The sequence below is a fragment of the Bufo gargarizans genome, chromosome 2, assembly GCF_014858855.1.
Source record: "Bufo gargarizans isolate SCDJY-AF-19 chromosome 2, ASM1485885v1, whole genome shotgun sequence".
In the NCBI taxonomy this organism is placed as follows: Eukaryota; Metazoa; Chordata; class Amphibia; order Anura; family Bufonidae; genus Bufo; species Bufo gargarizans.
The window spans coordinates 591,921,048-591,947,975 of record NC_058081.1 but is presented as its reverse complement, the minus strand read 5'-3'; the positions used below and the strand labels follow the sequence as shown (position 1 = coordinate 591,947,975).

The following is a 26,928-nucleotide window of genomic DNA, read 5'->3' as shown; positions in this document are numbered from 1 at the left end:
TCTAATTATAGGTCACGATTTTCTGTTCTGTTATTATTATTATCACTACAGGAAGATATATATTTACTGGATCTTTCATGCCTATCCAGGATAAGAAAGGGATTGTGATCCCTTTTTAAGGAAGGTCAAAATCGTGCAAAGAAGAGAGTTCTTTTTTTTTTTTTTTTTAAAAAAAAAAAGCTTAAAGTAACACTCCCACAAAAATGTTTTATTTCTGACCCGTTAGAAAGGTACTATGTAAGCTGTAGTGAAGGTAGTCTTACCTGTGACTGTATTTGTGAGTTATCCCCTCCCTTCTGATCCTTAGCTGTGTTATTTGACAAGCAATCAAACTTTCCAAATAACACAGCTTCTTATTTGTGGACAAGATGTCAGTTTCTCTATGTATTCCTATGTGAGCCTCAAAGCCAGTGTTAGGAAGCGGTGTATAGTATGAGTGATGCTGAGGCCGGTTATACAGGGTGGGCCATTTATATGGATACACCTTAATAAAATGGGAATGGTTGGTGATATTAACTTCCTGTTTGTGGCACATTAGTATATGTGAGGGGGGAAACTTTTCAAGATGGGTGGTGACCATGGCGGCCATTGTGAAGTCGGCCATTTTGAATCCAACTTTTGTTTTTTCAATAGGAAGAGGGTCATGTGACACATCAGACTTATTGGGAATTTCACAAGAAAAACAATGGTGTGCTTGGTTTTAACGTAACTTTATTCTTTCATGAGTTATTTACAAGTTTCTGACCACTTATAAAATGTGTTCAATGTGCTGCCCATTGTGTTGGATTGTCAATGCAACCCTCTTCGCCCACTCTTCACACACTGATAGCAACAGCGCAGGAGAAATGCTAGCACAGGCTTCCAGTATCCATAGTTTCAGCATATGCTGTGAAGATACGAGATGTGCAGCACCTGAAACTACGGATACTGGAAGCCTGTGCTAGCATTTCTCCTGCGGTGTTGCTATCAGTGTGTGAAGAGTGGGCGAAGAGGGTTGCATTGACAATCCAACACAATGGGCAGCACATTGAACACATTTTATAAGTGGTCAGAAACTTGTAAATAACTCATGAAAGAATAAAGTTATGTTAAAACCAAGCACACCATTGTTTTTCTTGTGAAATTCCCAATAAGTTTGATGTGTCACATGAAACTCTTCCTATTAAAAAAAACAAAAGTTGGATTCAAAATTGCCGCCATGGTCACCACCCATCTTGAAAAGTTTCCCCCCTCACATATACTAATGTGCCACAAACAGGAAGTTAATATCACCAACCATTCCCATTTTATTAAGGTGTATCCATATAAATGGCCCACCCTGTATAATTTTTATCTTCTTACTCACTTGCATTACAATGCTGTGCTCTCACAGACCAGAAGTAAAATGCATTGAGAGGACTCCTGAGCTCACACACACATAATAGAGAGGACTCACAGAGGAGTCCTCTCAATGTATTTTACTGCTGGTTTGTGGGAGCACAATGTAGGAATGTAAGTATGAAGATACAAATTGCATAACCAGGCTCAACATCACATACACTATACACAACTTACTCTAGCTGTAGGGGTGTTTTGAAGCTAAATTGTTTTAATTTAAAGATTTCCTTTAACATAAAATTGTGGTTTAAACAATAGGTTATTTTCTGATGGCATATCTTCTTTGAGTACATACTCTGGCAGTCCATGCACCTAGAATAAAATCTTCATCAGCTCTTAGATGGCATAGATTGTAGTCATAAATTATGCCAGGAAACTGGTGTAAATGATGGTAAATCTGCCAGGACTGATGGCAGCACCCATGCCATGCTCACACCATGCCCCCTTTTCACAAAATGGTGAGGACAGAGTAACTAGCAGGAAAGGGGACCAGCTGCTGGAAAGTGTGGAAGATGCCTCTTTTCCCCCCGATAAGGGCTCTTTCACACCTGCGTTATTGTCTTCCGGCATAGAGTTCTGTCGTCGGGGCTCTATGCCGGAAGAATCCTGATCAGGATTATCCTAATGCATTCTGAATGGAGAGAAATCCGTTCAGGATGCATCAGGATGTCTTCAGTTCCGGACCGGAACGTTTTTTGGCCGGAGAAAATACCACAGCATGCTGCGCTTTTTGCTCCGGCCCAAAAAACTGAAGACTTGCCGCAAGGCCGGATCCGGAATGAATGCCCATTGAAAGGCATTGATCCAGATCCGGCCTTAAGCTAAACGTCGTTTCGGCGCATTGCCGGATCCGACGTTTAGCATTTTTAGAGTGGTTACCATGGCTGCCGGGACGCTAAAGTCCTGGCAGCCATGGTAAAGTGGAGCGGGGAGCAGGGGAGCAGTATACTTACCGTCCGTGCGGCTCCCGGGGCGCTTCAGAGTGGCGTCAGGGCGCCCCAGGCGCATGGATCACGTGATCGCATGGTACGTCATCCATGCGCATGGGACGCTCTGACGTCACTCTGGAGCGCCCCGGGAGCCGCACGGATGGTAAGTATACCGCTCCCCCGCTCCCCGCTCCTACTATGGCAACCAGGACTTTAATAGCGTCCTGGCTGCCATAGTAACACTGAAAGCATTTTGAAGACAGATCCGTCTTCAAATGCTTTCAGTTCACTTGCGTTTTTCCGGATCCGGCGTGTAATCCTGGCAAGTGGAGTACACGCCGGATCCGGACAACGCAAGTGTGAAAGAGGCCTAAGATATATTACAAAGCTTCATATATTTAAACATACTGCAGACTTATGCAAAAATAACTGGAGGTACTTTATAACTATATTTCCCTTTTAACTTAGATTTCATACATTTTAAGCACAATTCCACTAAAATAATTGACAAAAGCTTTTATATTAACTTTATTACATACATGTAGAAAATAGAGCAGTTACATTACAAAATGTCTCTAAAAAGGAAATTGAAAGTGATTGTGCCTTAGGTATCATGCCCAGGACCGTACATGGGATCTGTAATGCATTTCACTAAAGCTATGCTTACCATATATGCAATACAGTACTATACAAAATGTGCATCACGCTTCATTGGATGCCATACACCAGACCAGGTTCTCCACTATAAGCTGTGGTTGCTTGTAGTAAGGTTCACAATACTGATGGTGTGCATGAGGTCTTTAGGCAGACGCTACATGCAGACTTCCTGCACAGCTATAATTGCTGTCCTTGGCAGTACATTATGGCACATAAAATATTCATTCAACAAGAAAAACCGTTGAGTGTTGGAACACTGAGAAATGATCTTCTTGGAAACCTGGCAGCACCAATTACACCATGCCTACTGTAATCAATGGTCTGGACATGTCATTAGGTGCCTCAGGTTAGAGATGTTTTTGTATCTGTTGTGGCTATTAAATTGGGCTCCCAAATGGCAGACCATATAGTATTGACTTAGAATTCCCTGTTACCACTTCTTCCATGCTAACCCTTTTCTATTGTAATTTTTGAAGCATCATGTAAAAGAAATACCATGAAATGAACAAAAGTGCTAAATAAGCCTGTCCAAAAAAAAAAAGTTGCCACCTGGATTTAACTAAGCAGTTATGAGCCTCCTATTGGATAATTACTGCATGGGCGATTATCTTTCAACTGGCAACAGGTTATTTAACCCCAACTGGTGCAATAAGTTGCTTCTCATTTCTTAAACAACCATGTCGAAAGACACATCTCGTGGTCGTGGAAAATATATTAGTCTGTTTGAGAACGGTCAAATCATTGGCATGCATCAAGCAGAGAAAACATTATTAAAAACTGGAAGGAGAGTGGGGACCCATCGTATTCGAGAAAGAAATGTGTCGGGGGGGGGGGGGGGGAAACCTCAATGATCGTGATTGGCGATCACTTAAACGTTTGGTGAAATCAAATCAAAGAAAAACAACAGTAGAACTCAGGGCTATGTTTAATAGTGAAAGTAAGAGAATTTCCACACGCACAATGTGAAGGGAACTCAAGGGATTTGGACTGAAAAGCTGTGTAGCAGTAAGAAAACCACTAATCAGTGAGGCAAACCAGAAAAAAAGGCTTCAATTTGCTAGGAAGCATAAAGATTGGACTCTGGAGCAATAGAAGAAGGTCATGTGGTCTGAGGAGTCCAGATTTACCCTGTTCCAGAGTGATGGGCGCATCAGGGTAAGAAGAGAGGCAGATGAAGTGATGCACCCATCATGCCTAGTGCCTACTGTACAAGCCTGTGGGGGCAGTGCTATGATCGGGGGTTGCTGCAGTTGGTCAGGTCTAGGTTCAGCAACAGTATGTGCTCCAAGAATGAGGTCAGCGACTACCTGAACATACTGAATGACCAGGTTATTCCATCAATGGATTTTTTCTTCCCTGATGGCATGGGCATATTCCAAGATGGCAATGCCATGATTCCTCGGGCTCAAATTGTGAAAGAGTGGTTCAGGGAGCATGAGACATCATTTTCACACATGGATTGGCCACCACAGAGTCCAGACCTTAACCCCATTGAGAATCTTTGGGATGTGCTGGAGAAGGCTTTGCGCAGCAGTCAGACTCTACCATCATCAATGCAAGATCTTGGTGAAAAATGAATGCAACACTGGATGGAAATACATTTTGTGACATTGCGAACTAAATATTAGAGTTTGTGACCTTTTCTTTTTGGTGGCGACTTTTTTTTTTTTTGGACAGGCAGTGTATATATATTTCTTCAATGAGTACACCTGAAATTTTCATAACAGTTCTATTTGGTGTTTAGGTTCTTAACAATAAAAAAAATCCAACAACAAAAAACTAAATATAAGCAGCTTTATAGAACATAAAAAATTATATATTTCTATTTTAAATTATCAAAAATAGACTGGACACTACTTAAATAGACTATGGACCAGCATAGTACGGCAGTATATTGGATCCATTGAGATCCATCCAAAGAGAGGTTGATGGCCTTTTTACATATACGTTATGTCCACCTTAGGGACCATTTTTTATTGCTTCAATGCATCTAAAGTTCCAAGAGGGAAAAAAATTATGCAGCTTTAAAAATTAACTTGATTATAAATTTCTTACTGTTTTGTATCTACAGCTGTTCTGTAAACCCATGTGTCTCCAGGACTACAGACTACAAACAAACCATGTGTAGTCATATTTCTTTACATCTGTCCTTCCTTATTAACTTACCAAATGTTTGAGTGCAAAATACAAAGTGAGTATGGCTGTAGGATCAAAATACTTTAAATCTTTATTTCTTCCCTATCTAGGGAATGATAGGAGGTGGTAGTTTAGACTCGAGGACAGGGAGTCCCCACCATCAAGGGGGCGTCTCTGGGCTGAGGTGTAGTTCAGGGTATCAGCGTAGGGATATTTTTTCCCCCAACCATTTTCAGCTTACCTAACCCCCGGTGGATCTACCTACAAACAGTGTAGTGGAGTTTGTCATGTCATACGTGTTTGAATTTCATTAAAGTACTTATATTTTTATAAGGGTTGACTCTATTGCTGGATTATGTTGATTATGTACTGTTGACCCAACACTATCCTTCGTCATACAATTGCTGGACTCTAATGTAGGATTAAAATACATGCAGTTTGGTTTATAGTCTGTAACCAAGAAGACACATAGACCTTTGGAGCTGTAGACACAAAATGTTAGGAGATTTTTAGGGTACGGCAAGACAATCGGGTTTCCTGATGCATTTTTAGAAGCCAAAATCAGGAGTGGATCATAAAAGGAGAGACAGTATAAAGGTCAGATATGGCTTCTCTTTCTTTGAATTCACCCCAGGAAATGGCTCCAAAACTACATCAGGAAACCCAATTGTGTGGCTGTACCCTAAGGCCCCTTTTCACACAAGTGAGTATTCCGTGCAGGTGCAATGCGTGATGCAAACGCATTGCGCTCGCACGGAATCCGGACCAATTAATTTCAATGGGGTTTTCACACATCACTTGTGCGTTGCGTGAAAATCGCAGCATGTTCAATATTCTGCAAGCAAGTGCAGAAGCGATGCGTTTTTCACAGATGGTTGCTAAGAGATGTTTTTTATCACGCGCATGCAAAACGCATTAAATCGCGTTAAACCCGAGCGATAAAAACTGAACTGAACACAATCGCATACATAACTGTTTGCGAAATCGCGCATTTTTGACTGAACGCATTCGCAACGCATCCGGACCTAATCCGCATGCACTCGTCTGCAAGGGGCCTAAGAAGGATTTTTTGCAGTTTTTATCACATGGAGCAAAAACTTTGCTTGTAAAAGGCATTCGATTTAAACTAAAGCTGCCATTTTTGTCCATTTCTGTCTTTATTCTCAACAAAGACTAATATGTTATTTGTGAAAAAATGTGTCGGGCTTCACACTTTTCATGGCCACTATTGTATCAATGTTTCATTATGATTCTGTCTGTGCGCACTGCTGGTCTCTTGGTCTTCTGGTGGGCCAGTGTGATCCAGCTATAGACCAATATTAGCTCATTGGATACAGAACTGTAAGGCAATGCTCTGAGGATGGATATTCCTCCAGATCTTTGAGCAGTGTTCTCCAAGTCACTGCCTTGTTTATATGGACCCATGTACCTCTAGTTGTACTTTTCTGCACCATGAAGTTTATATCATAATAGGTTTAGATCTGAACTAATAGTTGTAAGGAATCCTCTTAATCCTGAACCTTCCATGTAATATAAAGGTAATCCTGTGTAACGCTGTCTGAGAAAAAACCTGATCTTGTCTATATAGAGAAGTGGAGATGTAGCAGTGTCAGGCTTCCAGTGTCATGGGTTCATTTTCCCCTCCATTTTCCTCTTCTGGAAAGTGGCAGCTACAGCCATCTTCTTCTTCTGTCTGTTTCACTATAGGCTTTGGAACTAATGAGAAAAAATAAAGATTTTGGTTAAAATGATCTATAAGAGTTTTTTAGTCCATTTTATGACATATTACCATTCATGTCCTGGATTATAAAAACAGAACCACTCTTGTTTATGGACAAGGTCTGGTATTGTAGCTCACTTTCCTGGGATTAAAGATGTTTTCCACGGTTACACCCATTAATACCTAGAACCAGAGCATGTGGTACCCAATAAAAACATCATACTTGCTTCCACCCTGGCTACATTTGGTGGGGTCATGGGCGCCATTGCAAGCAATGACTAGCCTCAGTGTGCTGACGTGTCCCCAAGTGGCATGTCACTGTTAAGTGCCATGCCACTTGGGGACAAGTAGTCCATGAGGCTGCAGCGGCACACATGACCCTGGCCGGATGTAAACAGGCTGTGGACCAGAGGATCACCACAAAGGAGCAGCATGGAGCAGGTGAGTATGATTTTTTCATTAGGTACCACATGCTCTGAGGGCTAGGTAACAACGCCTGTAATCCCGGTATACCCTTTAAGATGAAATACCAGATGTAGCCCGAGACGGGAGTGGTGCTGTTTATGGAAACCCTGTCCATGGGCTGTGTTTGGCATTGCAGCTCAGCTCCATTGGAGTCAATGAGGCAGAGTTGTAATACCACATACAATCTGTGGACCGTGGTGGTGCTGTTTTTGGAAGGAAACAGCCATGTTTTTCTAATTCTGGACAACCTATTTAATAATCAAGAGTAGGATAACCAGACAACACATTAAGAATGGGTGTTGGATTAGTGTTCTTCAACCCTAAGAACCGAGGTAAGGTTTCCTGGCAATAAAAATACTGAAATGTTATCATTTTTGGTGTAGTTACAGTAAGAAACAGAAGAATTTGAACACCCTCCCACTTAGAAATCATGGAGGGGTCTGAAATTCACATTGTAGGTACATTCCCACTCTGAGAGACAGAATAAAAAATGTTTTTTCAGGAAAACACATTGTATGATATTTAAAGAATTTATTTGTCTTGTACTGCTGAACATAAGTATTTGAACACCTGAGAAAATCAGTGTTAATATTTGGTACAGAAGCCTTTGTTTGCAATTACAGAGGTCAAACGTTTCATGTAGTTCTTGACCAGGTTTGCACACACTGCAACAGGGATTTTAGCCCACTCCTCCGCACAGATCTCCTCTAGATCTGTCAGGTTTCGGGGCTGTCGCTGAACAACGCAGAGTTTCAGCTCCCTCCAAAGATGTTCTATTGGATTTAGGGCTGGAGACTGGCTAGGCCACTCCAGAACCTTGATATGCTTCTTACGGAGCCACTCCTTGGTTATGCTGGCTGTGTGCTTTGGGTGATTGTCATGTTGGAAGACCCAACCACGACCCATCTTCAATGCTCTGACTGAGGGAAGGAGGTTGTTGCTCAAAATCTCACAATAAATGGCCCCATTCATCCTCTCCTTAATACAGTACAGTCGTTCTGTCCCCTTCACAGAAAAGCACCCCCAAAGCATGATGTTACCACCCCCAGGCTTCACAGTAGGGATGCATGGGATAGGCATAAGGCCATCCTTCATATAAGATAGGGCCAGTGGCTATTCATAGTATTCAGTATATTGGCAGACTAGATGGGCCAAATGGTTCTTATCTGCTGACACATTCTATGTTTCTATGTTCTTGGGATGCAACTCATCCTTTTTCCTCCAAACCCGACGAGTGAAGTTTAGACCAAAAAGTTCTACTTTAGTATCATCTGACCACATGACTTTCTCCCATGCCTCCTCTGGATCATCCAGATGGTCATTGGCAAACTTCAGACGGGCCTGGACATGTGATTACTTGAGCAAGGGAACCTTCCGTGCAATGCATGATTTGAAACCATGATGGCGTAGTGTTCTACCTACAGTGACCTTTGAAACTGTGGTCCCAGCTATTTTCATGTCATTGACCAGCTACTCCCTTGTAGTTCTGGGCTGATTCCTCACCTTTCTTATCATCAGTGATACCCCACGAGGTGAGATCTTGCATTGACCCCTAGTCCAAGGGAGACTGACAAGTGTCGTCTTTAGCCTCTTTCATTTTCTAACAATTGCTCCAACAGTTGATCTATTTTCACCAAGCTGCTTGTGGAGGTCCACAATTTTGTCTCTGGTGTCTTTTGACAGCTCTTTGGTCTTGCCCATGGTAGTAGTTGGCGTCTGACTGACTGTGGGGTGGACAGGAGTCTTTAAAGAGCTCAGACAGGTGATACTAAATTAGATTAATGAGGGGAGTAAAGGTGGACTTTTTAAAGGCACAGTAACAGGTCTTTGAGAGCCAGAATTCTTGCTGTTTCTCAGGTGTTCAAATACTTATGTTCAGCAGTGCAAGACAAATACATTGTTTAAAAATCATACAATGCGATTTCCTGATTTTTATTTTATTTTTATGCTGTCTCAGAGTGGGAATGCACCTACAATGTGAATTTCAGACCACTCCATGATTTCTAAGTTCTTCTGTTCCTCGCTGTATAAGGGTTTCGCAGCAGAAGAAAAATGATCATGGTTGGGAATTTTAAGTTAAGGGTATGGGTTATTGTTCCTCCATTTGGCAATGCCCATATGCAGCAGGAGAACTGAAGTCCATCAGTGGTTAACAGCACTATGGACCACTACTACTAATAAATATGATGCCTCCCAAGGCATGATGTTCTGGAGTTTAATATTAAGAATCTTCACAGGTGAGAATACATTAATCAGATAAAAAAGAGGGGGTAGTCTACAGTGAAATACCATTTCTGATTGTGGAGGATCATTGAGCCAAATTTCAATTATATGGGCCAAATGTTCTCACTACGTCATTTGTTGGAAACAAGAGGACTCTACAGTGATCTACTGAGAGAAGAAAAGGTTGCCTAAGTGAGGAACCTCTATGACCATCTCATGCTTATGGTTCTTATTGTTGCCTGTGCAGAAACCCCAGGTTCAAAGCAACCAATGTTAAGAAACCCTGTCCTATGGAGTTGCATTCCCTGAAGTGGGTTCTGTGCAAAAATGAGTCATAATCAGTCTGATTTTCCAGCCATTATCAGCTTATAGCATGGCAGACAGAAAGGGCACTGTATACAATATTTGCTTTTCGGTTCCACATTGGATTTACCGTATACCGGGCAGGTATAATGATTTACTTACTTTCTTGGCAAACGTGTTTAATTTTTTCAGTAAGTTTCCACCGGCATGCAACACAAATTGCTATGAACAACAAGCTGACTGCACAGGAGGCTACAATATAGATAATTTGCAAATGACTTTCTCCAGGTGATGGTACCAAAACTTGCCTTGTGTCTAAAATGGGGAAGAAGAAAATATGCTAACATATTGCTAAAATGGAATATAAAATAGATAATATACAGAATATTTTGCTGAATAGTAGACAAATATGTGGTATAAAACAATTCCCCTGTCATCCTGATGGCTACTAGTATACAGCCACTGGGCAGTGAGCAATTCCAGTTTTAATCTATTTACGGTGGTTCCTGATAAAGTTGCTATAAACTAGAACTTTAGAGAATCCATTCTGCCTATGGTAGAAAAAGCTGCACAGAAATGGTTATCTGATGATGGAAGACAATGAAATACACTGACGAGGGAAGAGCCTCTCCTGGATCATACTCATTTCTCATCCACCTCAGCCCTTTGTAAAACCAAATGACTGGATGACCTTGAGTGTATAGTGGAAGAACCAAGAGCGGGTTTGCATCCTCCAAACCCACCAATATTCATATACAGTATTCCGCACACCACTGAGAGACAATAATGTGAACAAGGGTCTTCAGAACTGGGTTTTTGTTCAAAGCTGCAAGCTCATACAGAAACTGTGATAGGAGATATTTATGTAAAGCCCTTCCAAGATGTTCCTCTCAGGGACTTCACCACAGAATGATCTCCAGTATTGTTTAGCATATGGTTTGGATATTACATTGGGCACTGCATATCTTTCCCTCTTTCTGTTCAGGTACTAACTGTTCATTTCAAGCTGCACTCATCAGGTAGTAAGAGTAAGATAATGGAGGGGAAGGGGAGCAGAGAAAATGCGGTAATCATGCAGATTTGTAGTCCAAGGAAATGAACTGGAGATTTAGGCTGCAGCCAAAGAAGGTAGCAAGTTTAACACACATTTCCTGATTTTGACCAAATCAACTTTTACCAATCTGACAGGAAAATTCCTGATATTCTTGATAAATTTTTGTGTCCATGAATTACATCCCTTTACTGTATCTGTCTGATAATGTACTATTATATGGACTTACCTGTGGTGGTGTTGACCTCTGATGATGGGCCTGGTGATTTTGTAGCCTTTGTTAAGAATCCACCACAAACCACATTTGATGTATGGGTCCCATTATTAATAATTATGCCTCCAAGGGCTGAGCAGCTGTAAACACAAAGTGAATGAAATGCACACGTGAACCATGGCTATTCACATAGTCTAAATGTGACCTATGCAAAATATATCAATATACAGTACGTTGGTGAAGTTCAGGGACTGTGGCCCAAGTGGATGACCTCTAATGCCTTTAAGGGCTGCAATGGATACTTGAGTGCCAACAGCCAAGATCCACGAGTTCTCGCTGGAGGCACATGGTAGGCCTATTAATATTCGCCTACACAATCCTTCCCTGCCATACATTTTTCTCTAAGAAACTCGGGGGGCATTTCATCAAAATAATACAAATATGTGCAGTAAACATAAACTACAGAGGATAAGGAACGTTTAGGCAGCTTGGAAAATGTAAGAGTAATTGACTTTGCTGTATAGACAAAAAGGCCTTACTTTTTCCATGGTGTACATATCCTTTCTGCCCCAGTGTTGAATGTGCCCAGGGGGCAGGTCACACATTCTGTAGAAGGAAATCAGAAAAATTAAATAAAAATGTATCCAGATTCGTATGAAACATTTGTGAAATTGAGAGCTGATTAACAATAATGTGTATCTAAATCAGTCCACAATTTTGTCATATATTTTTATAGGGGTAATAGCTTTATTGTTATGTCACAAAGCAGCACATTTGCTTCTTCCCTTCACACAACCATAGAGATAAATTGATTTTAACATATAAAATTCTGGCTGGCTACAGCCACCACTAGGGGGAGACAAATGTATACTACACCAATTGAACTCAGTAAATCAGCCCTTCCCTCAGTAAGCTCCCCCTAGTGGTGGTATTTTATTTCTTCTGATAAGTTGTCATCTATTAAAGTTTCAGGCCTAAGGTCGGTGGTTCTGCCTGTGTTTCCAAGACATTTTGTCTCATTTTCTCTGACAGATCAGTGTTTTCCTAGGGGCACTGGCATTATAGCAAACATCATTGTCTTTATGTCATAGATAAGATACATTCTTATTGAACTTGGTGCCCCTATAATAACACTTCTCTGCCCGATGACTGGGACAGGGAGTGTTGTGAGACATAATCCCTGGGGACCTCCAATTAGACTGTTATAGGATACAATAGGAAGACAATATATTCATGGTTTATGGATTGATATAATATTCAGAAGGGCTTGCAATATCTGTAACTAAGTGGTCACACGACTGGCTCCATTAACCATAAATCCCTTCCCTTTAACAAATTCTACAAACATCTTGTATAGGAAAAAGTAGACATTGCGAAATGCAGTCTTACAAGGAGGGTCTTACTTGATCCAACAAGCTGCTGTCCAGCAAGACAACGGTCATTTCTGCACTGTGTGCACTTTTCATCTGTGCATTTCTTCCCAGGAATGCATGTACATACAGCGTTACTTGTAGACGTGCACTTCTCTTTATAGCTGAATATTCCTGTAAAAAAGATTGTGAAAAATGAATACTGTGTATTGCACTCTGGGCTCAAAAACATGCTGTGTAGGAGTTTTTAGCATGAGGAACCGCCCTAAAATTAGGAAATCCTAACAATCCAAGAAAGGGGTCACATACATATTTCCCCTTTAACAACAGAATTGTAAAATAAAGTTGTCACAGCCCGTCCCTCTTATTGTTGTTCCCCTAGAAACTCTGGATGATGCAGAGTATGGGGGAGATAAAAGGGCAAACAGCCAACGTGAACAGTGCATTCTGGAAGCAGGAAAAATGGGCAAGCCTAATAACCCGAGGGACACGATTCCAGGTTCAAAATGGGCAGTCTTGTAGAAAGTACCTATGTAATGGTTAGTACCTACCAAAAATGGTCCAGGGAATGAAACTAGTGAATTGGCAACACTAATGTATTGGTACTATGTATCACAGGACCTGAAGAGGTCTCCTGGAGTCCATGGGCCAGATTTATCATGACTCTGACAGCTCACTCCACTTTAACATATGGCTAAAGTCAGTTTTAGCCAAGTCAGATTTATGATCGGCCCTTTAAGACTGTAATGTGGTTTGACGGTAGCAGTTTATCCGTCAGTAAGCAGCTTTACAAAAGTCGCATGTTTTTATGAAAAAGTCACATGTTCTATTAAAAAGTCTCATAAGATAAGCATGGTCCTCATTGGAGTGAAATTGCAACTTTTTTGCGACTTTTTAAATAGTCCCAATAGTAAATCTGTCCAGAGATTCATTTACATAAGAAAACACGCCCACTTTCAGAAAACTGGCGAGCATAGTGCAGAGCAGAAAAAAGTCGCAAATTTGTGTGCAGTTTTAGCGTTTGGGACTTTTTTGGGACTTTTTCACTCCATTATTCTGACCTGAGCTAATGATAAATCTGGCCCCATGTCTTGAGTGGTCAGAATTGTTGGCGACATGAGAAGGGCCTATTGGGCAATAGGATCATTGGTGCCCGAGACTCACTGCTGTGTTGGGGAAGTGAAGGCTAGCCTGTCTGGTATGATCGCACAGAGGGGCTACTGTACTGTAGCAACAATTACTGAAAAACTCTCTGCTGCCTATGGTAGAACATACACTGCATTATTGCAGACCAAATACACGCCTTCATGGCCTGCTTTTGGCAGTGTTTTTTTCGCAGGATAATGCCACTGCCACCCAGCAGAAATTGTTCATGGATGGTTTGAGAAAGGTGACAAAGAATTCATGAAGTTGGCTTGGTCTCCAAATTCCCCAGATCTGAATCTGATACAAGTACGTGCCGGAGAACCAAGTCCGATCCATGGACATCACATCTCCCAACTAAGGATCTGCTGCTAATGTCTTGGTGCCAGATATCACAGGACTTTCAGAAGTCTTGTGGAATCTACACCTTGAAGGGTCAGAAGTGTTGGCAGCATGAGGGAGGGCCTATGGGACAATATTAGGCAAGTGGTTTTAATGGTTGATTGGTGTATATTGACACTACAATTACTTTTACAGTAATGTATCACCAGAACATGCTTGTTTTACATTAGGTTAGACATCTGTACGATCTCTGATAAAGTACCAGTCAGGACTTCATTTAGGGGGTGTAGCTATAGGGGTGCAGAGGTTCTGGTCAAAAGCCTAAGGAGGCGCAAACGGTCCCTCGGCCCATAGGAGATCAGTACTGTGAATGGTTCTGTGCTGCAGACAGTTACACATTGTTCTAACCAGCTACGCTTTACATTTTAAAGGGGCTTTCCAGTTTCAGTCTTGTTTATTGTAAAATCAAAAGTTATATCATTTTCTGATCTACTCTTCATTTTTTTAAGATTTCTGCCTACAGTCAGTGAATAGCAATCGTCATTAAGTACTCACAGGCGAGAGGACAAGAGCTCTGATAGCTGTTCTGTAACAAGCAATACCACTGTGTGATTATCACGTGAGCAGGTTTTCATCAGTAAATAATCATGTTACCCATTCTATAACTGAGATCTTGACCTGATGCACACAGTTTTCAAACTTTTTTAGAAAATGGAATACCCCTTAAAATATGTGGTCTAAGAAAAAAAATGCCTTTGTTGCCCAAAGCAACCAATCACAGCCCAGCTTTCATTTTGCATTCTTCTCTTACAAAATCAAAATTGAGCAGTGATTGGTTTCTATCAGCAACAAAGACCGTTTTAATAATTTCCCTAGTATCTAAAAGGAAAGGAAACCATAACAAAGTAGTAAGACGTGCTGAGGAGGAGAACCCCTAAGAATTTCCTGCATGTGTGTCACTTCCCCTTTTTCACATTAGGCTAATTTAGATATCGTCATGCATATCTCATTTAGATATCGTCACGTAAGACTAGCATTTATGATTAATTGCATTGCTTCATTTTAGGTAAATTCCCATGAATAAAGGGACAGCTGGAGGGATCCCCCTAGCAAATTTACTTGTCCATACACCAGTTTATAAGCTTGAGCTGACTTCCCCGATGTCTGGCTTGGCTATATAGGCCAAAGAAATTGTGACATTTCTAGTTCTTTCTATCACCTTTCCCCACCATGTTGATGTCCACATATGTTTCATTGCCCGCATACACAGTATTCTAATCTGCATTGGAAACCTAAACGGAATCTGTCAGCTCCGAAACACCCCCCAAACTAGAGTAAGTGGTGTATAGTGTAAGTGGTGCTGGGTCCAGTTAGGTCATTTCTATCTTCATACTCACTCGTATTCCTGTAAATCGACATACAGAGGGCGCGGCAGTTGCAGAGAGAGCAGAGCCTCTAGGTGTAACGGCAACGCCCTCGTTGCTCCTAGAGGCTCATTTGCATATAGTAAAACTTCATTTTTCTCAGCAGTGTGGGCACATCTGATGCCCAGGTCAGCCAGTTTCATAGGTACAAATCTGCTGAGCGATGGCCTTTAAAGGGGTTGTTCACCTCTCCTTGTTAGTAGGACTCCCTGACAATAGGCTGAGCTCAAGATGTCCTGCTGCTCAGTGTTCCTGTACTTTTAAAAAGCTTTTGATATGTCATACTGACATACTGTATCTAAGGTTTTGAACAGTGGTGGTTCGAGTGCGGAGACCTCCATCGATTGCTAAAACAAGGAAAGTAAAGCAAGCACATAGAGCACTGTCTTTCCATGCTGCTGGAGATGGACTGAAGATGGCCTCATAGACTGTCTAATGGGGTCATATTCAAAAGAGATGACAAACAGGGCAGGTTCACTTTAATATCCCAGTAATTAGATGTAATCTGCAAGCGTTCAATTCCTATGCAGTACCATCACAGGGCAAATGAAGCATTATATCGTGCCCTATAGAAATCAATGGAATATCCATGTAATGCATAGACACGTGGGGTCCTCCAGGGCTAGAGGCACCCTTTGTAGCTACTCTCCTCTCTGGTTATATTATTAGTACAGTTGAAGAAAAGGCTTGATGTCCATCAAACATGGGAGAAAATGTGGAGATGTGAATGATGGGAAATGGGAACAGGGTTATACGGGGGGCTTCTTGGGCCTACCAGAGGACATTATTCTTGGGGTCCAAGCCCCATATCATGAATAAAGTTTTATAGGTTTTGATTCATTTTTTATTTTTTTCGAAGAATTGTATTGTTTCAAGTACAAACACAGTACATACTGTCCAAAAACAACAAAGTACATAAACATACACAGGAGCAGAGAAACTAGATATACTGCCAATAAAACAGTAATGCAGCCTACCATGAGTCAGTATATAAGTCTCTGGAACACCTATTGACCACCTTTTTTTATGATGGAGGCTCCAGGTCACCCTCTATCTAATCTACCGAGCGTGCCTTTTAATCTTCCTGTTAGATACCATTTTGTGAGCTTGAAAGGGGACATCAGGTTATCAACTTCTAAATCCGAAAAGTTCTGTAACACAAAACCTCTCCACTTTTTAAAAAATCTGCCCCCAAATTTTTCTTTGTGCCTTTCTGTTTCCTTTTTTCTAGAGTCAGTAAGCCCTTCATAGCATGCAAAATCATCTCTCTAGATGAGACCATGGCCTCCAGCCAATTTCGCAATATCAATCTCTTTGTAACCATGCTTAATACATGAAAAATAGCTGGTAGTCTCTTTTCTGTTAAACCTGTTGTTCCCATCTCCTCCCAATAATGGAATAAATACGTAAAGGGTTTCAGGGGAATATCAAGATTACATATATCCCCAGCTATGCTTTTTACATGGCCCCATAGGGAAACAACCTGCGGGCAAGACCACAAACCATGAAACAAATCTGCGGCAACAAGGTTGCGGCATCTGACATTTTGGACAGCTGGTCATTCTATTGGGCATACTGAGGGCTGGGGGCAAATTAAAAGCATATATGGCATTGTGCATCATACGAAAATGCGTGTTTCTCCACGACTCATTCAACACTGATTTTCTCATCGCCCACCATTTGTGCAATATCTTATCGCCCACCTCCTGGTCCTCCAATATGCGCGCCCATGGTCTAAAAGCCAGAGAGAGCAAACCATCTCCCAGAAACTCTCTAACCTGAGAATACAGGGATGAGATGGATTGGGGGCCTGTTCCTCTGTTTAAGATCTTGTCTAAATCATTCTGTTTGGCTTCGCTTGAAGGGTCAGACAACCTGTCATTAAGAAATTTGTGTATTTGAGCAAACTGTATATTTTGGAACGGATTTAGACCATATTTCTCTTTGATTTCCTGACAAGTCAACCATTTATTGTTTGTCTTGTGTTGGGCCGTGAGAATCCCCTTACTTTTCCATTCCCTAAATAACCTGTTGCATATGCCTTGCTCAAATTCTGGGTGGTTTCATAACTGTAATTACTTAGATACTCTGCAGCATAACCTAAACTGCTTTCTGATAGCCTTCCAGGCTACCCAGGTGTGCCTAAAGAGAGCAGAATTACGTAAGTTCATGGGGACATCACTGAGTCTCGCATGCAGCAGGGTGCCCCGATCCCATGGGGAACAAAAATTTCTCCCCAGTATATAATCTGAGTGGAAACTAGTGTACCTGATCCAGTCAATGATATGTCTCAAAAGACATGACAAGTTATACACCCTGATATCCGGGAGGTTCATTTCACCCTTCCACTTCAGAACCATCAGCTTTTTGAGCCCTATACTAGGACGTTTGCCTTGCCACAAGAAGAGTGACATTTCGCTATATAACCTGGTAATGTCCGCGTGCTTGATCAGAAGGAGCAGAGTTTGGAGGGGGTAAAGGAGTCTTGAAAAACTCATTATCTTAATTAAATGTATTTTTCCTAGCAGAGACACAGGCAAAGTGTGCCATCTGCGTAGTTCTAATATTATTTTGGACAACAAAGGTGTGTAGTTCAGCCTGTATAGGGAGTCCACTTTGTGTCCTATCTTAATGCCTAGATAGGTGATATGCGTACTAGTTATTGGTATGCTACAGCATGTGGCATACCCCCCGCATCTCTCCTCTGTTTTAAGAGTGAGCATTTAGAGATATTAAGTTTGAAACCTGATAGTTTACCAAAACCCTCAATGGCATTTGACACTACTGGAAGGTCTCTATGGGGCTTGTCTAAAAATAAAATGATATCATCCGCAAAGAACGCAACTTTCAGTTCCATCTTACCTACCCGAATATCCTCATATTTAACCCTAGAGCTTAAATGGTGAACCAAAGATTCCACCGCCAGGTTAAACAATAGGGGGGATGGTGGGCACCCCTGTCTGGTCCCTCTGAAAAGAGCTCTGAAAGGAGGCCCTGGATACCCACTCTAGCTTGTGGGCCTCGAGTACAATTTCTCCAAGTACACCCTGAAAGAACATTGCACTCCCATTTTGTCCAACACCCACCCCAGCCACCCCCAGTGAATGCTATCAAAGGCTGTTCCTGACTAATTAGGTCTGGTAGTATTTGTCCCAGCCTATTTGCCATCAGTTTGGAGAAGATTTTTAGGTCTTGGTTTATTAGGGAGATCGGTCGGTACGAGGCCCTCCGGAGTTTTACCCTCTTTTGGGAATATTCTAATATGTGCCATATTCATTTGGACCATGAGATTCTCCCCTTTTAAGATCTCGTTGCCGACACAGGACAGCAACGGTGAGATCTGTACCTTCAACATTTTATAAAAGTCAGCCGAATACAGTCGGGTCCCGGAGCTTTGTCACTCGGTAAACTGGTGATTGTGGACTGTATTTCTTCTGCAGTCAAGGGTTTGTTTAGATTAACCAACTGTTCTGGTAATATTGTGGGCAGTCGGACTTCTTCCAAATAGACCGATTCACCGTCCCTACAGTCATTGGGTTTGGAGTATAAGGAGGAGTAGAAGTCTCTAAATATCCTCAAAATTTCCTGGGGGGTAAATTTCAATTCCCCCTCAGGGCTCAGCAATTGATAAATAGGGTTTGTCAACCTACACCCTTTAGTTAGGTTAGCCAATAGCTTTCCTGCCTTGTTCCCATATTTATGGACCTGCAGCTCTCATTGAGACTGATAAAAACGCTCTCTCTCTTTGTTGCCCACTCTACAAACTCTCTCCTTGCCTTTATCCAAGCTTGCTTGCTTTGATCTGACTGAGTCTCCACAAACTCTCGATATGTTCTTTGCACCTCCTTGCTAGCTTTAACATACTGCATTTTAGTTGCCTTTTAAATTTCCGCTACATGTGAGATTAATCAGCCTCTCAAGACCGCTTTGCCTGCTTCCCAAAACAGCATTGGGTTGATAGCATGGTGCTGATTTAAAGAGCTATATTCTAGCCACCATCCTCACAGTAGCTCAGCGAAGGAGTCATCTTTCGGTAAAAAGGACAGAAATCTCCAAATGTATTCTTGGCCTCTAGGTATCTCATTCGTCAGGCTCAAGATTACCGGGGAATAGTCTGATATCACCAGTTCACCAATGTGTATCTCCTGCACCCTAGGGAAGAGCTGGTTACCCACCAGCCAATGATCTATTCTGGACCAAGAGTCATGCACGTGTGAGTAATGGGTAAACTTGCTCTCATCTGGGTGTGCTGTTCTCCACGCCTCAGGTAAAGCCGTGTCCTCAATCAAGGGTGTCAACCCCCCTCCTCCCTTCTCTGCCCCAGGAGTCAGTGGTTTCACCATGTACCTGCGGTTTTCCTCAGAGCGCACCACCTCGTTTAGGTCCCCTCCCTATATTTTATTTTTGCCTGATCCTGCAAGAGTCTATCCCACAGGGAGAGGCAAAAGGGTTTTTTCTTTACATTAGGTGCATATACTGTACATTATATATATTAAGGTCGCCCTCTGGTTCTTTGAGACGCACTACCAGTATTCTACCCTTTATCATCTATATATTGGCTGTGGACTCTATGCATCTTTTTTTTAATGCACTAGTGTAATTGTTCCCTCTCCTTTTTGCCGTATTGACAAAACCTAAACTCAAACCATGAAAAAAAAAACATGTCATGAGAACCTAGACAACTTATAACACAAAGAAATAAAATGCTGTGGACTTCTCCTTTTTCTGGCATCTTGCGACGCTCCAATCACTCCCAGCGCAGTGGCTTTGGGGAAGACAAACAGACTTGTCGAAATGTCCCATCAGGACTCATGATCCTGCAATTTAGCGGCAGTTCACAACACAACAGTACCTTAGCGTTTGTTTCGTCAGTGGTCTTTTGCCAAGGAGGGGGTGTCATCCCCACCACGTTTCGCTGTTTCTGAAGATGTTTCTGGATACTTTTTCTGGGTGGGCCCCTGGGTACTCCTGGATACTCCCGCCGTTCTCCCACGATCCGGTTGATACGGTCCCTGGGCAAAAAAGGCCTCAGCCTCCAGCGCTGAGTCAAAGGTCTTATAAGAACTATCCGCGCACCGTGCGCGCAGCACCGCTGGATATATTAGTTGGAAGCGAATATTGCGTTGCTACAGCGATGTACAGAGGATACCGAAGGCCTTCCTGAGCTTTGTAACCACCGCCGAGTAATCGCTGAAGAGCATGATTTTGTGTCCCTGGTATTTTAAGGGTTCTTTACGCGCCCGGTAAGCTCTGATTGATCTCCTCCTTATCGTTAAAGTCCAGATACTTCATTATTACCTGGCGCAGTCTAGGGGGATTTGCCCTGCGTCCATTAATGCCTTCTGCTGCCGCAAGAGGAGGGCCCAGGCGATGCACCCGTTCTACCTTTTTCGGGGTGGCCGCAAGTCCCAAAGCTTTGGGCAGTTCCACTTCACAGATGCGCTTAAGGTCCGTGGCCGGGACACTTTCTGGTAGGCCTACCAGATGCATATTGCTCCGGCGGGCATGATTCTCTAGATCATCGACTTTGTCCCTCAGTTCCTATATTGTGCACTCTAACATGGCCACCTTATTTGTGCCACTAAGATCTTCCTCCACATTGGCTGTACGCTTGTCATGGTGGAGAGTGGGGGAAACCCCCCACCGTGCGGTGTCAAAGGGTAAAAGAGGATCAGCCTGGCCAAAAAGAGTAATAAGGGAGCAGGTCACCTCCTACAGCGTCCCTAATCCTCTCCCTGACTCCTCACCATATGAGCGGACCCCAATGGTAGGACGGCTCATACTCTGGATTCCTAGACACCCTGAGTCGCCCTGGTAATCCCTCACCAAGGAGCCGGGAAGAGACGACCTGTTCATCCCAGTCATGGAGGAACAGGAGTCTCTATTGCCAGGCTGCAAGGAGAGGGAACACATACAGCATATGGAGTTGGCAGGTAAGCGAAACCCATAACACACTTACCTGCCACAGACACACTGACTGAAACCCCTGTACAAGTGCTGCTCTCCACACCAACATTAAAGGACACAGCACAAACCACAACCACACAGGAACCCAGGACACCCATACTGCAATAGACGTGAGACAGGGGAATGTCTAGCAAACATGCTGGACACCAAACATCACCAGCCATTTAAGGGGAAAAATGTCCATAATGGTTCAGTATAGTGGAGTTGCCATAATCGGGTATATGTATTAAATTTGGTTTCAAAACCAGACAAGCATTTAAAGGGCTTATCCACAATTTTGATACTGATGGCCAGGGGTGCACCTAGACTTTCTGCTGCCTGAGGCAAAAATTGAAATGGCTCCCCCTCCTGCCCTACTGTTAAAAGCATACAGGTGAATATAGAAAGATGAGCACTTCCACAAAGGAAGCGCTCATTTCTAAGGCCCCCCCCCCCTTTTTCTCTAGGTCTCACTGCCACTCCATACTGGGATTACCTCACAAGACCCATTCCCCTAGAAATCATATACAGTGGTCCCTCAAGATACAATATTAATTGGTTCCAGAATGACCATTGTATGTCGAAACCATTGTAACTTGAGTAATTGGTTCCAAAGCCTGAAAATGTCATCCAAGATAAGCGAAAATGAAGATTTAGGAAAAATAAGCAGAGAACGAAGATGAATAAAGCAAGATATAACAGTCAGGACTACCTGCTAACTAATAACTAATCCAGCTTTTTCACCAGAGAAGTGGCCTTGATTGGTTGGATCTGAGTCTGACATTGTATGTTGAGTGTAGTTTCAACTTACTATGGGTCAGAAAGGACCATTGTAGGTTGAAAATATTGTATCCTGAGGCCATTGTATCTTGAGAGATCACTGTATTGGTCGTTGTCCACATTGCTCAGATTCTTACACTTGAGCATTACTCCAACATCACCATTGTAACATGATAATGTTATTCATGTTACCATCAGATATTTTAATGTTATGGCTGATCCGTATTTAAACTACATTACAAGTTTAGCAACTTTGTTAATACAGTAACATTGCATTACTTATCATGTACTCATCATTATACTCAAGAGCTGCAATCACTGTTCAGCTGGTGTAACTCTCACGAGAGCACTCTTTGCACAGATATTAAAGGGGTATTCTCATCTTAGACCTTTATGGCATAGCCACTGGATAAATTATAAATGTCCAATAGATAAGTTTCTCAACTCTGGGATCCACACATATCTCTTGAATGGGGCTGTCCTGACTCCTGAGTCTCCCACTGGCCACAACCACATCTAGGCTGACTTTAAATAGGAAGGTGGCCTGGATTATGAAAAACAGCCGGGCTTCCTGTACTAAAGTGATTTCTGTAAGTGCTTTCAATGTTGTGGGAACTACGGAAACGGTGTAGCACAGCAAGCTCATTTGTTTCCAGGATCCTGGTCACCTCTTTATTTAATTGTAGCCTGGAAGGGGTCAGGAACACTCCTGTTCTAAATATTAGTGCAGGTCCCAGAGCTTAGATCTGAATCTATTAGACATTAGTGGCATAAATATCTAAAATGAGATTATTCCTTTATGAGAATGCTGGGAGATATCAGCTCTGAAGCCTGCAGAATTATGTATGAAGCACAATATTAGATATTGGGATTTACCAAGAAGATTTCTCCCTATCTTCAGGTTGGTTTCACACGGCCGCAAAAAGGGCAGATTTTGGACTTTTTATTGCAGCTGCGTAGCCCAGACCATTAGTGGTTTTACTGAGGTTCAGCGATCATTTTATCCCTGTGCCACTTTCAATAACTTACCTTCACAGCGTTGACAGTGGTCACAGTATAGTTGGTTATTTGGCTTGTCTGTGTAGCCTGTGACAGGACATGGCTTACAAGGCCCACATTCCTGAGTCAGAAAATACCCTGTGGAATGCAGTGAAACTGTTACTGAATGATCACTAAAATATAATGGAAGAAACACCACGGCACATTGATATAGTAACTAGATTTAAAATACATAACAATACAATGGACCATTTTGTTGGGCTCCAGAAGGTTAAACAGACCTTTAGTCATAATGATAAATCTCTCCCACTGCCCAGAGATGTTTGTGACCTACTCCACTACTTATAAAACACAGAGATCCCTTTCGTTTGAAATTAAATATAAAATTCCGCTTGCAGAAATCCCCGATATAAGGTTTATTGGCTTTGGAAAACCCGGAACAGAGAAATATCAGAACAATTGTATCTATCAAGAAGTAGATACAAAAGCACAAAATTATGGCAACCTGACCCAACGTAATCTGTGGTCATTCAGTAAATGCTGGAATATTATATTTCCAGTCTTAAAGGAGTTTTCCACATTAAGGTTCATAGGGGGTCATTTACTAACTGCAACTTTGCGCCGCAATCTGCAACTTTTCCCCCACTTACAACTAGTCTAAAAAAAGGGTGTGTGGAATGGGCGGACCGCCAGGCCCGTCTAATTTATCATTTTCGCCGACTGTTTTAGACTTAGACTGCTGGTGGATGCGCTGAAGTTATGTAGAGGCTCCCTCTGAAAAGTCAAGCTGGCCAGCATCCCTTAGCACACCCCTCCTGGCTTCACTGATATCTCTCTGGCTACTGGCTAGGATATGCCATAACTAGCCGTCCATGGTGGTATGTAGTGCATGCGCAGTGTGAAGTCTGTACCACTCACTTCACTGTGCATGTGCTGCATGCCTTCAGATCTGGCTTGTAATGACATATCCTGGCCTGTGAAATGTCAGTCAGGCCAGGATGAGAATACTTAGGGAACCTGCCAGCGTGACTCTTCAGGCAGCAGCACCGCCCCCATGACTCCTTGCTGGTAATTCACATGTATCAGGTGCGGTCTTCAAACTTTTGCTTTTTATATAACACAGCAGTCAATAAAAGGTATAGAGACATTTCAAAAAACTCAATGGCGACAGTATCAATGTGGGGGTGTAATCTGCCCTGACTGGTGCCTTTAAGCCTTAAAGGGGTTGTCTCACTTCAGCAAATGAGATTTATCATGTAGAGAAAGTTAATACAAGGCACTTACTAATGTATTGTGATTGCCCATATTGTCTCCTTTGCTGGCTTGATTAATTTTTACATCACATTATACACTGCTCTTATCCAGGGGGTATGACCACCCTGTAACCTAGCAGCGGTGGTCGTGCTTGCACACTATAGAAAAAAAAGCAGCAACATCACTGGTGGCCGGGGCAGTGGAGGCGCACATAGGCCAGCACTTTTTCCTATACATGCACGGCCACCGCTACTGGACTGTAGGGTGGTCATAACCTCTGGAAACAACCAGTGTATAATGTGATGGGAAGATGAATGAAGACAGCAAAGGAGGCAATATGGACAATCACAATACATTAGTAAGTGCCTTGTATTCACATAATTTACATAATAAATGACATTTGCTGAAGGGACACAACCCCTTTAAATATATTAAACATACAATTTTGCTGAGTCAATGATTAAACCTGATAAAACACACTTACCAGGGTTACACAGGATACAGCAACTTCCCCGGGAACTAAGGCAACCATTGCCAAGAACAGTCTGAATGTACAGGATCTGGAGAACCCCACATAACAAAGTCGACATCACCACGTCCATTCTGCACGGTCAAAGATCTAATAGTATTAAAGCGACGATGATCTTAAAATCCTACTTGAAAGCTGATAAAAATCTACAAAAAAAAAACACACAAAAAAAGTTAGTTATCCCAGACATGTCCTATTGAATCTGTAAATAATACATTATGGCCACAATCTGATTTTACAAGCGTCTACAGAGGCGGTGCTCAACTCTGCCACTTGCGCCCGTGGTGAGCTCCTCTTTCCGTGCTGCTTCATCTTCCAAAAGAGGATCTGCAGTAGCTGAGGCATGCATAATAACCATCTGATCCAAGTATGGAACTCCTTGGCGTCGTCTTATAATTGACATTTCATATATACAGGCAATATCAGTGTATTGTAAGATATTTCAACCTAAACCTGAATGGGGGCAAGGATGACCAGACGAGGAAGAGAAGTTCTCCATCTGCTTCTTGCCGCTGCCTGTGTAGAAGAAAACCACAGCCTCCAGGAAGAGAAATTTGGAGACTTTGCTGCAGGGCTCGCCAGTATCCTACTGAGCATGCAAAGGTCCGACAGCTGGATGTGATGATGTCACTTGACAAGTGTAGAGGAAGACAAAGCCGATACAGAGCACCAAATGCTCAGCTGTGAGGTCTCAAGTGTTTCAGGTCACAGACCTTGAAAAATCTCCTCCTTTATGTACAAGAGAAGGGTATGGAGGAGGAGGAAGAGCTGAGCAAATAGTATTCTTTGTCAATTATTTAATGGTGAATTGCATTTGTCAAGAATGCTTATCATCTACTTATGTCAAATGAGTCATCACCTATGTACGCAAAAAAAACAACCATATTTTTAATAAAAGCCAATTGAAAAAATGATTTTTTTTTAGCTCAAAATTAGTACAATGCAATAATAAAAAAAAATTGCCCCCAAAGGTGTACTTAGCCTTTATGTAAAAAAAAAAAAGGGGGGGGGGGGGCACTATCCCATCATGCACACTTACTTAGCTGTTTTTGTAACTCCGCTAGAACTGAAAAGAGGATTCTGGGAGTTGTAGTTTCAGAACGGCTGGAGAGCCGGAGGTTGCTGATCCCTGTTATAGAGCCTGGATTAATCCAATGTACTGTAAGTAATCATAAAGAGCCTAGAGCAACCCAATGTAACTACAGTATAGAAATACATAAATATAGAATAGAAAAAATACAGAGAACATTCCGCCTTCCAAACCAAGGAAAAGTATCAGCGAATGATTTGTACCTCTTCTGTGCTTTGGATCCGGTTTTGACTTACAAATACTAATGCAGAATATTGACCAGAATAAAGAATGACATCTTCAAAAATTCTTTGTTTTCTGTTCTTTACAGTTATCACAGAATGAACAGAAAATGAATATGAAGACCTATGATCCAAAGATGCAAACAGAGCCACCTAGTGGTGAAATAGAGATAAGGCGTGCTCTCTACTGTATGACATAAAAATGTCAAATTATTTTTTAAACTCCTTTTTATTGAATAGTGAATAAAGTGTTGGTACTAATAGAAATGTTAAAGGGGTATTGCCATCTCAGACAATGGGGTCATATCGTTAGGATATGCCACTATTGTCTGATAGGTGAAGGTCCCACCTCTGGAACCCGTACCTATCTTGTAAACGCAGCTGAAAATTAAGCTGGCAAAGTGGTGGCCAACAGTGTCGGGTATGGCCACCACCAAGCGTTCCTATTGGCCCACCGAAAATAGCTGAGCGGTGTGCTCAGCTATTTTCGGAATCCCCATAGAAAAAATGGGAGCACACAGCACTTGTGTGGCCACCACTTTCATTCACTTCTATGGGGCAGACGGCAGCCCCATAAAAATGATTGAAGGGTGGCCGCGCATGCCCAGTGCGCCCTCCTTCACTGTGCCGGCTGCGTTTACGAGATAGTTATGGGGAGCTTCACCTATCACACAATGGGGGCATATCCTAGTGGTATGCCCCCCATTGTATGAGATGGGAAAACCCCTTTAAGTGTCTATCACGCACAGTGATTT

At 42.2% G+C, this 26,928-nt stretch overlaps 1 protein-coding gene across 5 annotated transcripts in view; it reads right to left on the bottom strand.

Moving 5' to 3' along the window:
• Positions 1-6,056: 6,056 nt before the first annotated feature.
• LOC122926775 (tumor necrosis factor receptor superfamily member 9-like) overlaps positions 6,057-26,928 on the bottom strand; it is a 31,305-nt gene continuing 10,433 nt past the window's right edge. For 3 of the 5 annotated variants that reach the window (XM_044278256.1, XM_044278257.1, XM_044278252.1), the window contains exons 2-8: positions 24,818-25,008; positions 23,110-23,217; positions 12,479-12,619; positions 11,615-11,681; positions 11,091-11,215; positions 9,973-10,125; positions 6,057-6,815 (exon numbers count right to left, since the gene is read on the bottom strand). In XM_044278256.1, the coding sequence (XP_044134191.1) occupies positions 6,709-6,815; positions 9,973-10,125; positions 11,091-11,215; positions 11,615-11,681; positions 12,479-12,619; positions 23,110-23,217; positions 24,818-24,935 (819 nt within the window). In that variant the 5' untranslated portion in view covers positions 24,936-25,008 and the 3' untranslated portion in view covers positions 6,057-6,708. Of the gene's footprint in view, positions 6,816-9,972; positions 10,126-11,090; positions 11,216-11,614; positions 11,682-12,478; positions 12,620-23,109; positions 23,218-24,817; positions 25,009-25,309; positions 25,482-26,928 lie in introns of those variants that run through there. The other 2 variants (XM_044278253.1, XM_044278254.1) reach the window with 2 other exon arrangements.